The sequence below is a fragment of the Trachemys scripta genome, chromosome 13 (assembly GCF_013100865.1).
Source record: "Trachemys scripta elegans isolate TJP31775 chromosome 13, CAS_Tse_1.0, whole genome shotgun sequence".
Lineage (NCBI taxonomy): Eukaryota > Metazoa > Chordata > Testudines > Emydidae > Trachemys > Trachemys scripta.
Genome location: NC_048310.1, coordinates 35294055 through 35308607, shown reverse-complemented (window position 1 = coordinate 35308607; position 14553 = coordinate 35294055). Strand labels below are relative to the sequence as shown.

General features: G+C 39.2%; 1 protein-coding gene across 2 annotated transcripts in view; it reads left to right on the top strand.

The window, feature by feature from the left end:
- Positions 1 to 14553, top strand: part of MBTPS1 (membrane bound transcription factor peptidase, site 1) — a 43727-nt gene that overhangs the window by 10572 nt on the left and 18602 nt on the right. For both annotated transcript variants that reach the window (XM_034788447.1, XM_034788446.1), the window contains exons 3-10: positions 480 to 737; positions 1997 to 2200; positions 5116 to 5226; positions 6452 to 6561; positions 7019 to 7135; positions 8550 to 8617; positions 9205 to 9307; positions 11148 to 11299. In XM_034788447.1, coding sequence (XP_034644338.1) covers positions 480 to 737; positions 1997 to 2200; positions 5116 to 5226; positions 6452 to 6561; positions 7019 to 7135; positions 8550 to 8617; positions 9205 to 9307; positions 11148 to 11299 — 1123 coding nt within the window. The remainder of the gene's footprint in view (positions 1 to 479; positions 738 to 1996; positions 2201 to 5115; positions 5227 to 6451; positions 6562 to 7018; positions 7136 to 8549; positions 8618 to 9204; positions 9308 to 11147; positions 11300 to 14553) is intronic.

The window sequence follows — 14553 nt, the reverse complement described above, 5'->3', positions numbered from 1 at the left end:
TTTTGGAGGGAATGGGTTTGTCTCTGACATTGTCATTAGTTGGCTTATTTTTAATACACATTAAAATGCAGATATAAAGTCAATTTAAATATTTTTTCTGGATGTTTTACAAATTCCACAGCATAAAAGCCATATAAAACAAAGTGTTCACTATTTTATTTTTTGGTGACAGATTCTGAACTAACCTGTGTATGAGGTTTCCAAACAGTCTGGGCATAATTAGACAAATATCGTACCTTCTGTTAAAATTAATGTGTTTTAAAACCCCTAGACTGTTTTGAAAATCATAACCTATATAAATAGTAAATCCAAGTTACCATAATATTCTTAGTAATGGAATCATAATATTTTCATTTGGGAGGTGGAGACATTTGTTTTGATAGTAAGGAGGAAGATTCAGTTCTCGGTGGTGGTATAGATGTGCCTTTTGTAATGTATGGTTGAAATGTCATTTCTAATATGTGGTATTCTGCTTGCAGAATATATTGTGGCTTTCAATGGATACTTTACAGCTAAAGCTAGAAGTAAATTTATTTCAAGTGCATTGAAGAACAGTGATATAGAGAACTGGCGGATTGTACCTCGCAACAACCCAGCCAGTGACTACCCTAGTGATTTTGAGGTGATCCAGATCAAAGAGAAACAGAAGGATGGAGTACTGACACTAGAAGACCACCCAAACATCAAACGAGTAACCCCCCAGCGGAAAGTATTTCGCTCTCTCAAGTATTCAGAGCGTAAGTATATTCATCCTTCAAAAGAGCTGTTCCTAATCTCTGATGGCACTAAGTTCATTTTTAAAAAATCAGTGGGCTTTATTCCAATCCCAAAACATTAGTGTTATTACTTCTGGGGGAATTCTGCGTCACTGCGGAATGCAGAATTCCCTGGTTGCCCTGCAGAATTTCTGGCCGCCACTAGGGGCTGCTGGACTCTGCAGAGCCCAACTCGCAGTGAGCAGAGAGTCCAGCCTGTCAGGGCTGGAGGCTGCACGCTCTTTGATCCTTATTCTCCTGGGGGGGGGGGGGGGGGTCCTGGGAGACCCATCCAGCTCTGGCAGAGGGTGAGGAAGGGCAGGGCTGTACCACCCCTTGTCCCCAGCCGGATAGTAAAGAAGCTGAGTGAAGTAAAGGCTCTGGGGGTGCCGGTATCTGTGCCGGGGGCTGCCCCACAGCTGGACTCTGGAGGAATGGAAGTACAGGTGTCTGGGCTGTGGGGGCCCCACACAGCTCCTTCCAACACCCCCCATCCGGAACTGGGTTGTTGTAGGGGTTTCTTTAACTCTCTACTCCTGGGGGAATTTTTTTTGCTGTTGTCTGTATTGTTGACATACTTGTTGACAGGTATTTTGAAATAAATTACCAAAATCATTGAAACTGAAGTAATTATATTGTGTTATTTTGACAAATAAAATATGCAGAATTTTGCAGAATTTCAAAATATTATGCGCAGAAATTTAAATTTTTTAACACAGAAATCCCCAGGAGTATGTTATACAAATAAGAATGCAGTGACTTCTGGATATTATGTTTTATTTCTGATAAAGGCTCATCCCGTTAACTGTGAAACTATCACTATTTTAGAATACCTGTTCTGAGGTGTGATCAAGGATTTTCTGTAGTGACATAATACAGTATGTTATAGATTCAATCTACTAGGGATTTAATGGGCAAAATTCCCGCTGACTTCAGTGGGGTCAGGATTTCACCTATTGACTTCAGTTAATCTAGTCACATGCTTAAGTTAAACGCATGTAATATATTCGGTATAGGAGCTGTAGTAATTAGCTTTTAAAATGAAGCTTTTGTATTTAGAGGATATATTAAGGATTTAAATAAAATTTGGGTCAGACAAATGTCTGAAAAGTGAAAATTTTTCTATCTAAAATTTTTGTTCACAGTAGGGCTAAAGTGTACTAATAACATATTTATATATTTCATAGTATAGAAAATAAAATGTTTTGCGTTTTTCTTTTCTCCAACCAAATCATATCTAGCTGATCCTACATTGCCATGCAATGAAACCAGATGGACTCAAAAATGGCAGTCATCTCGTCCTCTGAGAAGAGCAAGCCTATCATTAGGCTCTGGATTTTGGCATGCAACAGGCAGACATTCAAGCAGGCGTTTACTGAGAGCTATACCACGGCAAGTTGCTCAAACCCTGCAGGCAGATGTACTCTGGCAAATGGGTTATACAGGTATGCTTTTGTCTGTTGGTTTGGGATAACTGCCTGGCTAGAATACAAAAAAATTGAGAGTCTCTGAGACAAGCGAAAAGAAAATACTCATGTAGTAATAAGGATACACAACCAGTTCCCTTTTTGTATTTATTAATCCATTACAGATGTGTCTAAATTCTCTAGAGACTGAGGCCAGGCCTACATTAGAAATGCTTACACTTTTGCTGGCATAGCTTACTTCAGCCCCCCTGAGCAAAATAAGCTATACCAGCAAAAGTGCAGTTTTACTGGTATAACTGTCTGTACTAGGGGCTTTGCCAGTAGAGCCCGATGGTCACTGTTCGCACCTCTCCCCACCCTTAACCAGTATACGGTTGGTTATGCAATATACTAGCAACATTTTGTAGTGCAGACCTGGCCTGAGAGGTACTTAGTTTTGTAATACATTTATTGAACATTGTTGACTTGATGGAAAGTGCTGTATACCGTTTGTATTTATGCAGCCCAGACTCAGTGCAGCTTTTCTTCAGCTGAAAAATGAAATCGGTTATTTTAAAATGGTTAATTTAGAAAGAGAACATACAGCCCAAATTTTTCCCACAGCTCCAATTTCTTCCTTCCACCCATGTCATCTCCTTTTTTTTGTCCCCCTACAGCCCCACTTCTCAATATGCTTCTTTCCCAGCTTCCCTGCTACGTTAAACTTTTAAATGTTGATACATATCCACTTTTAAAAGCTTAATGTGGTAGGGGGAGATGGTGAGGAGCAAGTTGTTGCATGTAAGGTAGAGAGCATGTCTCTGTGTTAGGGGTAGCTGGGGCTGGGGGAAGTGGGAAGGAATTCAGCTGTAGAAAGTGTAGGGGACATTGAGTCTCTGTAGTGGATTAAGGAGGATAACAAATATCAACATTGATAGCTAATCATGTCAGTAATTGTCAACACTGATATACCATTACAATCACTAAAAAAATCAAGGAAATCACAAGTTAAGCATGCAAATGAAGGTTACCTTAAACACCCAAACTTCACACTACTCGAATATTCTCACAGTACATCTGCACAACAGGTTGCAGTTCCAGCAACAAGCCAGCTGTAATTCGAACACTAAATTTCTCCACATTGCACTCAAAACACACAACTCTTATTCCAGTCTCACAGTTTTTCATGTGAAAATAACATTAGAGACTTTACTATATATGTATATAAATATATTATAATTTAGCTGTTGCTGTAGAGATCCAAGGCTGGGCTTTGGATGTAATATAGAGCAGGGGTTCTCAACCTTTCTCTTTCCGAGGCCCCTCCCCAACATGCTATAAAAACTCCACGGCCTACTAGTGTCACAAAAACTGTTTTTCTGAATATAAGAGCCAGGGCCAGCATTAGGGATTAGCAAGCGGGGCAGTTGCCTGGGGCCCCACACTCCAGGAGTCCCTGGGAAGCTACATTGATCAGGCTTCGGTTTCAGCCCCAGGTGGTAGGGCTCTGGGCTTCGTCCCTATCCAGTGGGGCTTTGGCTTTCTGCCCTGGGTCCCAATGATTCTAATGCTAGCCCTGCTTCGCGGACCCTCTGAATCCTGCTTGTGGCCCCCCAGAGCACCCAGACCCCTGGTTAAGAACCACTGATACAGAGGATTTTGTACATGCGCTGGATGTAATGTAGAGGTATTTTGTGTGGGCATTGTGTTTGGTTCTATATTGGAAGTTTAAGGAAGTTTTTCATGGAGGTACTTTCTCATAATACAGTAAAAGTTTTTTTTAACCAGGATGCTGGGGAAACGGGGGGTGCCGATAAATTAAAAATGCCAGTTAACTCAGAGGGAGGGGTTTGGAGTGGCGGGGGGCTGGGGCATGGGCTCTGGGAGGGAGATTGGGTCCAGGAGGGGGCTTGCGTCGTGGGAGGAGGCTCAGGGTGCCAAATTGGTGGGAGGGAGGGAATGCTCACCTCTGGCAGCTCCCTGCAAGTGGCTCCTTGTTCCTGTTGCTCCTGGCAAGCAGGTGGCTGTGCAAGCAGGCACGCTACCTCTGTCTGCAGGCGCCGCTCCCTGCAGCTCTCATTGGCTGCGGTTCCTGGCCAGTGGGCTGGGACCCGCAGAGTCAGTGCTCGGGGAGGGGGAACGGAGGCAGCATGCCTGCAGAGCCGTCTGGCCGTGCCTCCGCCAGCAGGGACGGGGAGCTGCTTGCAGGGAGCTGCTGGAGGTGAGCGCCCCCTTCCCACCAATCTGGCACCACAATCCTCTCCTGCGTCCCAAGCCCCCTGAGCCAAGCCCCCTCCCAGACCCAAACTTCTTCCCAGAGTGCGCCCCGCAGCTCCTCCCACGTCCCAGCCCCCTGCTGGCCCCCCGCACCAATTGCACTATAAACCAGACTTTTAATGCAGATCAGAAATGCTGGTTTATAGAGCTTGCTGGTTGGTGAAGTGTTGGATGAAAGAGCTTTTACTGTACATACGTGCATGTGGAAAAAGTTAAGGTTGCACAGGCAACTATATTTTATATTTCCTGACCTTTCAAGTGTTTCACTTTGTAAACTTAATATTCTTTTAACGTAGTTCTTTAGAAAATTATACTAAATCATTTTTGTTGAAAAACCAAGATACACGTGTAATTTTCAATTGTATGCTAGTAAAAGTAAAAAGGAGATCAATTTGTTGATCTCCTTACCTTGATCCAAATCCCTCATGGGGTCAAAATTAGCTTTACTTTTTTTTCCCCCAGACTCTGTGAAATTAGTCTTGCCTTTATGAAACTGAATGGAACTAATGCTCTTTAGGTGAATTTCTAGAGTGAACCAGGACTTTTGGTTTTGGAAAACATGAAATGCTTTGTGTAGACCAGGCAGTGCATTGAGCACCCAGGAGACTCCATTTATATATCAGAATAAACTGATACAAATGCTATGTTTGCATACCAATCCTCTTTTACGGAAATAGGTGCTGGTGTAAGAGTTGCTGTCTTTGACACTGGACTGAGTGAGAAACATCCACATTTCAAAAACGTAAAAGAAAGAACAAACTGGACTAATGAGAGAACCTTGGATGATGGTGGGTTTAATATATAGCATTGCTGAAACTATAGATTATGTATTTTACATCATGTGTTTCATCCTGGATTATGAAGTAAAATTGTTTATTTGAGATTAGAATTACATGTCTTCCCAGATAATGGACCGAATTCTGCAATGTGTTGAGTGCTTTGAATTCTCACTAAATTCACTGATGGCTCAACACTGCCCAGGATTTTGTGTTGTCTCCGCTGAGTCATATGCCATATTTCTCCAAGGATTTTAAGAAAGGGCTAGGGGACAAAATGTTATCCAAGCAGAAATGCAGTGTAGAAATACCTGGGGGTGAGGCAACTCCCAGGCATTTTTTGACTTGCCCCTATTATTTTTTAATATTAGTGTGTTATTTTTTTCCTTTTATCGGAGATAATATTTTGATTCATTTTCAGGTAATCTAGTGAGTTATTACAGTTTTGGCAGCTCTCCTTTAAGCATTAGTAATCCACATAATTTTTCAGTGGAAAAGTAAAATTGTGGCACCAACATAAACTCTGCAGATCCTTGCCAATATTCTGCATTTCTTTTTATCTGCCTTTGTATGATTGTCTCTCGTCATCTTGTATTTGCCCCATCTTATACACCTGTGCTGCAAATATGCAAATACTTAACTTTATGCACTGTTTTTTTTATTCAAAATGGTATTTTGATTTCAAATTTGGACAATTAAAAAAACAAAAGCAACCCCTCCCGCCCACACACACACAAAGGTTGAAACACACCCGAAACAGCCAAATCCAAACAGTTGGGGGAAAAAAAGTTGTTTAGAGTTGACCAAAACATTTAATAAGTAAACTTGAGGGATAGAAAATATTTCCTGTCTGTAGGATATCCTTTTTCCTCTGTTTCTGCACATTATATATTTAATGGATGAGATTCTTTCCCTACTGAAATCAGGAGGAAAATTTGGTTTCAATGAGGCCAGGATTTCACCCCATATATATACAGTTTCAGTTGTAGAAATTCTTGTTGGTAGGAATTGCTTAGCATCTATTGCAAAGCATTTTCGATCAAAGTGAAACAAGTTCTCAACTTGGACCAACATTTCTGTTGCTTTTTAAAATAAACTTAAATGTTCCTAAGGATGAAAGAGATAAGCAATTGGATCTGCATACAAAATGTCTGGATTTTTTAAAATTTTATAGTGAAATGGTTTGGCCTCTAACATTTTATTTTATTAACTTTATACTACTACTAATTTGCAACAGGTCTGGGCCATGGGACGTTTGTGGCAGGTGTTATAGCCAGCATGCGGGAATGCCAGGGATTTGCTCCAAATGCAGAGCTGCACATTTTTAGGGTCTTCACAAATAATCAGGTAGATATTGTAAATGTTTTATAATTCAAACCTTTCTGGAATAACACACTATTAACCCTTAAATTACAAATACTGTTAATTCTCATGAACTTTAAAGTATTTCCTTTTGTAAAGAGAAAGAGTTTGTTTTTTTTAACAGAATTATGTACATTTACACAGATTTTAGAATTGCCTCCTGGAGTTTATTTTCAAATAAGAATTTGGTATTAAAATCCAGGGCCACTACCTCTTACTTTTAGTGTTATTTTAATGAAGGATTTAAAAAAAAAAAAATCAAATGAACTTCTCATTTTAAATACCAAAGAAAAAACAAAATAAGATTTTTTTTTTTGTTTCAGCTCTCTACTTTTGTCTGTTTCCTACCCTTAAATTTCTATTTCTTTTAATACCTAACTTTATTTTGTTATATTCTCATTTGATTTCTAAATGGTTGCTTTTGTTGTGCTTTAATGAACAGGTCTCCTATACATCTTGGTTTCTGGATGCCTTTAACTATGCCATCTTAAAGAAGATAGATGTATTAAACCTTAGTATTGGTGGTCCAGACTTTATGGATCATCCTTTCGTTGACAAGGTAAGTACAAAAACTACAGTGGAGTCTCATCATAGGCGCATCTAACTTACACGATTTTAACTATACACACTCGGCAAAACAAAACAAAGAAGAGAAAAATAACAATTTAAATACTGTACCTGTAGTGCGGGCGATTCTGCCCGCCATTCCACTCAATGAGCATTTGACTATATGCGATTTTCGCCTTATGCGCTGACTTCAGAACCTAACCCCCGCATAAGATGCGACTCCCCCGTATGAACATATGTATTTTAGCATGGTCACCTCATTGGTCCCAATTCTGAAATCTGTTCTGTGTGGGCAGACCCTTATGACTGTGCAGAGTTCCACTGGCATCAGTGAAGGTCTGCACAGATTCAGGCGTCTGTCCTTGCAGAGCAGCTTACAAGATCAGTGCTTTACTGGCCACTATTTTTATTGGAATGGTTTCTATTAAAAAGCCCATGTATACAGACTGATGAGTAAAGTTTTCAAAGTGCTAGGTGAAGTTTTAGTAGTGTGACTCTCACCAACTTAAATGGAAAGTTGTTGGCTAAAATCCATTGCTTTTGAAAAATTTACTCCTGAATGGTGGGTAAATTTTGTAATCAGAAACCATTTATCAGAAGTTCAATTGCAAATTTTATATGAGGAAACTTGATTTAATTAGAAGTAGAGTTAATAGGCTGGAATATGTGACTACAAGTCTTTTTCAAAGTAAGTCAGCATTGAAAAATAACTTTTTAAAATTAGCAATTACATTTTATCTTTAAAAATCGTTAAGCCCACATTCATCTGTAGTAAAAACTGCAGAACTGTACCTGAATTATGAAGAAATATGACTTAGTCTGACAGCCATAGGAACCAATCTTTCAAAAGCACTAAATTAATTAAAATGTTTAAAAAGAACCAAAACGTAAAAACCTGTTTTGGAAAGGGCTATGTAGGTAGCTTGGCACATGAAAATAATTTGTTCTGTTCCAAACGCTCTCTAAATTATCTTAATTCAGTTTAATTTGAAAATCAAATGTTTACTGCTCTCCTTGGAAAATTTGGGTGGAAAGTAGTATTTGATTTAGGTGTCTAGGATGTACATGTTGTTATGCAAGGGTGCAGTTCTGGTGGATTATTGAGCATATAACTTAATACTAAAAATTACATGTCTGAGCTGAAGGCATGCAAATCATTTGTCTCTTTTGAAAATCTTGGCCTGCACTAACAGTTGTGTTTATTCTTACTCTTTGAGACGGAGAATTATATTAGTGAAAGTGTCAATGGTATGTGTGATGCAAGTACCATTAAAATAAAAAGTGTGGATTTAAGGAAATTGTTGTAGTCAGACCAGTGCAGTACGTGTGTAAATAATTTATTTCTTTATTTAACTGGCTTCAGTACATTGCTTTCAATAATGTGTCTATATTTGTTGGCTTTGCAGGTATGGGAATTGACAGCTAACAATGTGATCATGGTTTCTGCTATTGGCAATGATGGCCCTTTATATGGGTAAGTTTCTTTAAAAGCGTTTGATTAAAAATTTCCTGTATCTGAGGTATAATCCCCTACCTCCTCTTGGGAAAAAAAATCGCAGATTATTCTGTCTTTTGAGAATGAGTCAGGCTGTTTTTTCCACTGTAGATTTTTCTTTTACCTGAGGAGCACATTCTTGAATTAGATTAGCTGCAGCTATTTAATTCAGTAGTTTTGATAGTATGTAAACCCATAAAAGAAGTCAGTGAGTCCTTAAAACTGATGTTTGCCTGTCAATATTAACAAACTTTCGTGCATGCAAATCTCAAACTTCAGGGAAAATCTAAGAAATGTATTGATTGCTTTTTGGCCCCTCATGTAATAATACTAAAATAAATATCGCTCCTTTTCTTGGTATATGTTTTGATATTTTAAGGGATTGCTTGAATAGTTGCTGTAAATGAAGTTGTCAGAAATAATTCACCCAACTATCCAAGGTTGTCAGTTGTCAAAGCTGCAGAACCTAGACAGACAAAAAGAACCTGGTGGTGATGTGCCCATTATTTTTATTGTCTCCTCCCACCCCCCCTTCCTTCTGCCCTCCCTCTGCTCACTCATTTTAGCACTCTCAATAACCCTGCTGACCAGATGGATGTGATTGGAGTAGGAGGAATTGACTTTGAAGATAATATAGCTCGTTTCTCATCGAGGGGAATGACCACTTGGGTAAGCTCAAATATAAAATATGCGTGGTTTCAAAACATTTAACATGAACTTTCTCATTCTAACAGAGATGCCCTCTCTGCCGTGTTAGCTTTTTAAAATCTCAGTAGGTCCAGTCATCTGGGATTAAATTAGTTCATGTGGTTGAAAAGGTAAAATGTGCAAAGTATTGAACTGTAATAGGTACAAGAGAATTGACTGAATGCAGTCTCTAATCACAAACTGACTTCAATTAAATGAAGTTCCTTTTTAGGTGATAAAAGTAAATCCTTAAAATAGCCATTTCATCCTCAGAACAGAACTTTATGTTAATGGGCTTTTAGGTTTTCAGTGCTACAGGAAGTGAGCCAGAGGGACCCTTTTATGCCTTTTGATGGGGTGCATCATGTCTTTGCCCTCAAATCACCCAGATTTGTTAGCCACTGTGCAGGATGCTGTGGTTACTGCTTCATTCCACCTCATTCCCTTTGTGGGATCCCAGCTCCACTGTCGGCACTATCCTTAGGCAGTCTGTTAACTTGAGGAGCACATATGGGCTTAGTGCTTGTCTCTAGAAGCTGTGCAAGCCCTTTGCTACCCTTATAATTAGATATTAGAAAACCTTTTTAACCTAAATCTCCCTTGCTGCAGATTAAGCCCATTACTTCCTGTTTTACCTTCAGTGGACATGGAGAACAATTGATCACAATTGATTGCTCTTTATAACAGCCCTTAACATATTTGAAGATTGTTATCAGGTCCCCCTTTATTCTTTTCTCAAGACTAAACATGTCCAGGTTTTTTAACCTTTCTTCATAGGTCAGGTTTTCTAAACCTTTTATCATTTTTGTTGCTCTACTCTGGAGTCTCTACAATTTGTCCACCTCTTTCCTAAAGAGTGGCACCCAGAATCCAGGACAATACTAGCTGAGGCCTCACCATTACCTGGTAGTTAATTTCCCTATAAGCTGTACAGCCACACAGCAGCCTTCTTAGCACCACACAGGTGCTCAGGGAACCCGCCTGAGGACTTGTAGCAGCCAAGGGAGAGGTGCCCCGGCCCCAGCCTAGCCCAGCCCTAAACTGCCGGGGCAGCCCAGCCAGGCACAGACCCAGCCGGGGCGGCCCTCCCCGAACCTGCCGCGGCACCCATCCCCAGGCCTGAGCCTGCCGGAGGAGGGGCGCCTATCCTGCGGCCCCACCCCTGAAGCTGCCACGGCAGGGAAAGGTGCCTTCCCACCCCCCTCCCCCCGCTCAGGAGCTGCTGGGAGCAGTGCTCTCTCCCTGCCGTAGCCCCAGAGCACCCTTCTGCACCCCAAGCCCTCATCCCCGGCCCCACACCAGAGCGTGCACCCCCAGCCGGAGCCCTCACACCTCTGCACCCCAACCCTCTGGCCCAGTCCTGAGCCCCTTCCCACACTCCGAACCCTTCGGCCCCACCATATGAATTTTGTTATGTGCACCAATATGGAGGTGATGTGTCACACATCACCTCCATATTGGTGCACATAACAAAATTCATTCCGTACATGGGTGGGAAAAATTAGAAGGAACACTGTCTGGTAGAGTGGAATAATTTCCTCCTGTGTCTTACATGTGACTGATTAAGACTTATGATTTTAAGCTGTCTGAAGAAGTCTAAAATTTTCTGAATTTAAATTTTTTCTACTTAAAAAAAAAAGTGAAAAATGTATATGAACTGCTAATCTAAAACATATACAGAATAGTTTGAATCACATAGGAATTGCCCAGGTTGAATCAGACCTGGGGTCTATCTTGTCCAGTATCCTGTCTCTGACATAGGCCAGCACCAGTAAATGATATGTTGATCTAAACATAAACTGTTTTTTTAATTAATTCATAGGAACTGCCAGGAGGTTATGGTAGAGTGAAGCCTGATATTGTTACTTATGGCTCTGGAGTGAGAGGTTCTGGTATGAAGGGTGGATGCCGCTCCCTCTCTGGGACAAGTGTTGCCTCTCCGGTAGTGGCAGGTGCTGTCACTTTGCTAGTAAGGTAATGATTAAAGGAAGAACACGTATCTCAAATGCGTTTGATTAACAAGATCTGTAAATTGACTTTTAAAAAGCCCCTCAATTAAAAATATTTGTTTCTGCACTTATGAAAACTAACTCTCTGAAGAACAACAAATACAGTTTTTCTGTTTGAGACATTAAGTAGTCTCGAATAATCTATATCTATTGGGCCTAATATTTAGATTTTAGGGCTGTCGATTAATCAGTTAACTCACGTGATTAACTAAAAAAAAATTAATTGCAATTAATCACAGCTTTAATCGCACTGTTAAACAATAAAATATCAATTGAAAATTATTAAATATTTTTGGATTTTTTTCCAAATTTTCAAATATATTGATTTCAATTACAACACAGAATACAAAGTGTACATTGCTCACTTTATATTATTTGTTTTGCTCTGTTTTTTTTGCAATGTTTGCACTGTAAAAAATGATAAACAAAAGAAATAGTATTTCTCAAGTCACCTCATATAAGTACTGTAGTGCATTCTCTTTATCATGAAAGTGCAGCTTACAACTGTAGATTTTTTTTTCTTACATAACTGCACTCAAAACCAAAACAATGTCCACTCAGTCCTACTTCTTGTTCAGCCAATTGCTAAGACAAACAAGTTTGTTTACATTTATGGGAGATAATGCTGCCCGCTTCTTATTTACAATGTCACCTGAAAGTGAGAACAGGCATTTGCATGGCACTCTTGTAGCCAGCATTGCAAGGTATTTACATGCCAAATATGCTAAACATTCATATGCCCCTTCATGCTTTGGCCACCATTCCATAGGACATGCTTCCATGCTGATGACGCTCATTAAAAAAATAATGCATTAACTGAATTTGTGACTGAATTCTTTGGGGGAGAATTGTATGTCTCCTGCTCTGTTTTACCTGCAGTCTGCCATATATTTTGTGTTATAGCAGTCTTGGATGATGACCCAGCACATGTTGTTCATTTTAAGAACACTTTCACTGCAGATTTAACAAAACTCAAAGAAGTTACCAATGTGAAATTTCTAAAGATACAGCACTTGACCCAAGGTTTAAGAATCTGAAGTGCCTTCCAAAATCTGAGAAGGGCGAGGTGTGGAGCATGCATTCAGAAGTCTTAAAAGAGCAACACTCTGATGTGGAAACTACAGATCCCAAACCACCAAAAAAGAAAATCAAGCATCTGCTCGTGGCATCTGACTCAGATGATGAAATGAACATGTGTTGGTCCATATTGCTTTGGATCATTATAGAACAGAACCCATCATCAGGATGGACACGTCCTCTGGAATGGTGGTTGAAGCATGAAGGGACATATGAATCTTTAGTGCATCTGGCATGTAAATATCTTGCAACGCCAGCTACAACAGTGCCATGCGAACGCCTGTTCTGACTTTCAGGTGACGTAAACAAGAAGTGGGCAACATTATCTCCTGCAAATGTGAATACACTTGTTTGTCTGAGCGATTGGCTGAACAATAAGTAGGATTGAGTGGACTCGTAGGCTCTAAAGTTTTACATTGTTCTATTTTTGAATGCGGTTATTTTTTGCACATAGTCCTACAATTGTAGGTTCAACTTTCATGATAGAGATTGCACTATAGTACTTGAATTAGTTGAATTGAAAAATAATATTTATTTTAACAACAAAGAGTCTGGTGGCACCTTAAAGACTAACAGATTTATTTGGGCATAAGCTTTCGTGAGTAAAACCTCACTTCTTCGGATGCATAGAGTGAAAGCTACAGATGCAGGCATTATATACTGACACATGGAGAGGATGAATTTTAGTTCTGCTGTTTCTCTTTGAAGTCTGTTTCTGTCAGAAACAGACTTCAAAGAGAAACAGCAGAACTAAAATTCATTTGCAAATTCAACACCATTAATCTGGGCTTGAATAGGGATTGGGAGTGGCTGGCTCACTACAGAAGCAGCTTTTCCTCTCCTGGAATTGACACCTCCTCATCTATTATTGGGAGTGGACTTCATCCACCCTGATTGAATTGGCCTTGTCAACACTGGTTCTCCACTTGTGAAGTAACTCCCTGCTCTCCATGTGTCAGTATATAATGCCTGCATCTGTAGCTTTCACTCTATGCATCCGAAGAAGTGAGGTTTTTACTCACGAAAGCTTATGCCCAAATAAATCTGTTAGTCTTTAAGGTGCCACCAGACTCTTTGTTGTTTTTGTAGATACAGACTAACACAGCTACCCCCTGATACTTGACAATATTTATTTTGTTTTTTTACAGTCCAAATATTTGTAATAAAAAATAAATATAAAATAAGCACTGTACACTTTATATTCTGTGTTGTAATTGAAATCAGTATATTTGAAAATGCAGAAAACATCCAAAAATATTTAAGTAAATGGTATTCTATTATTGTTTAACAGCGCAATTAATCGATTAATTGTGCAATTAATCATGATTAATTTTTTGAATCGCTTGACAGCCCTATTAGATATACAAGATTTAAATAAATATTTTATATTGTTGATCCATTTTTGCCATATTTTTTAATAGCTTATTTCATTCACTGAACTTTACTTGTCCATTTGTTCTGGTAAAAAAGGGAGATATTTGCATTTTGCTCTTACACCAGGTGCCTAAATACTATAAATTTTATGTATGCGGGGGCAGTGGGCGCATTGGTTGTTTATATCATTATATGGCTTCTTAAGTCTTTCTGCTAAGTGCTAAATAGCTGTATGAAAAAGAGGATTTTTCATTTTCTACATTGAACTTGCAATAATATTACAATAGTTCAAGAATATCTTGCAGTAGTTTAAGAATGGCCCACATACAATACTTAGAAAACTTCATCCCCCAAATTTAACTATTCACTAACTATTCACATGTATTAGCAGCCTGTATATTTCTTGAATATAATTGCGATTGTTTTCTTCAAACATAATAGTCAAGTATGCTTTTTCTGTTTTCCTTAAAAAGAAGTGGGTATTTGTTAAGGAGAAAGATATATAAAGATTTAGATTTCCAGAGAATGGGGCTAGATGTTTTCAACTTCAAGTATACTTTTGACGTGGAACAAAATATCTCTTGGGCTGAAAATATTGTTGATAGTTGAGCATATTGGGTTGTAGAGATGAAAAATTATACATGTTTTAAGGAGCAATATGTGGCAAAATTGCCATTTCCATTTTCATCTTAAGCATTTCCATTGAAAAGTCACTTAAGTGATATTCTCCAATTTTAAGCGTAGGTTATGCATATAACAGATTAACGT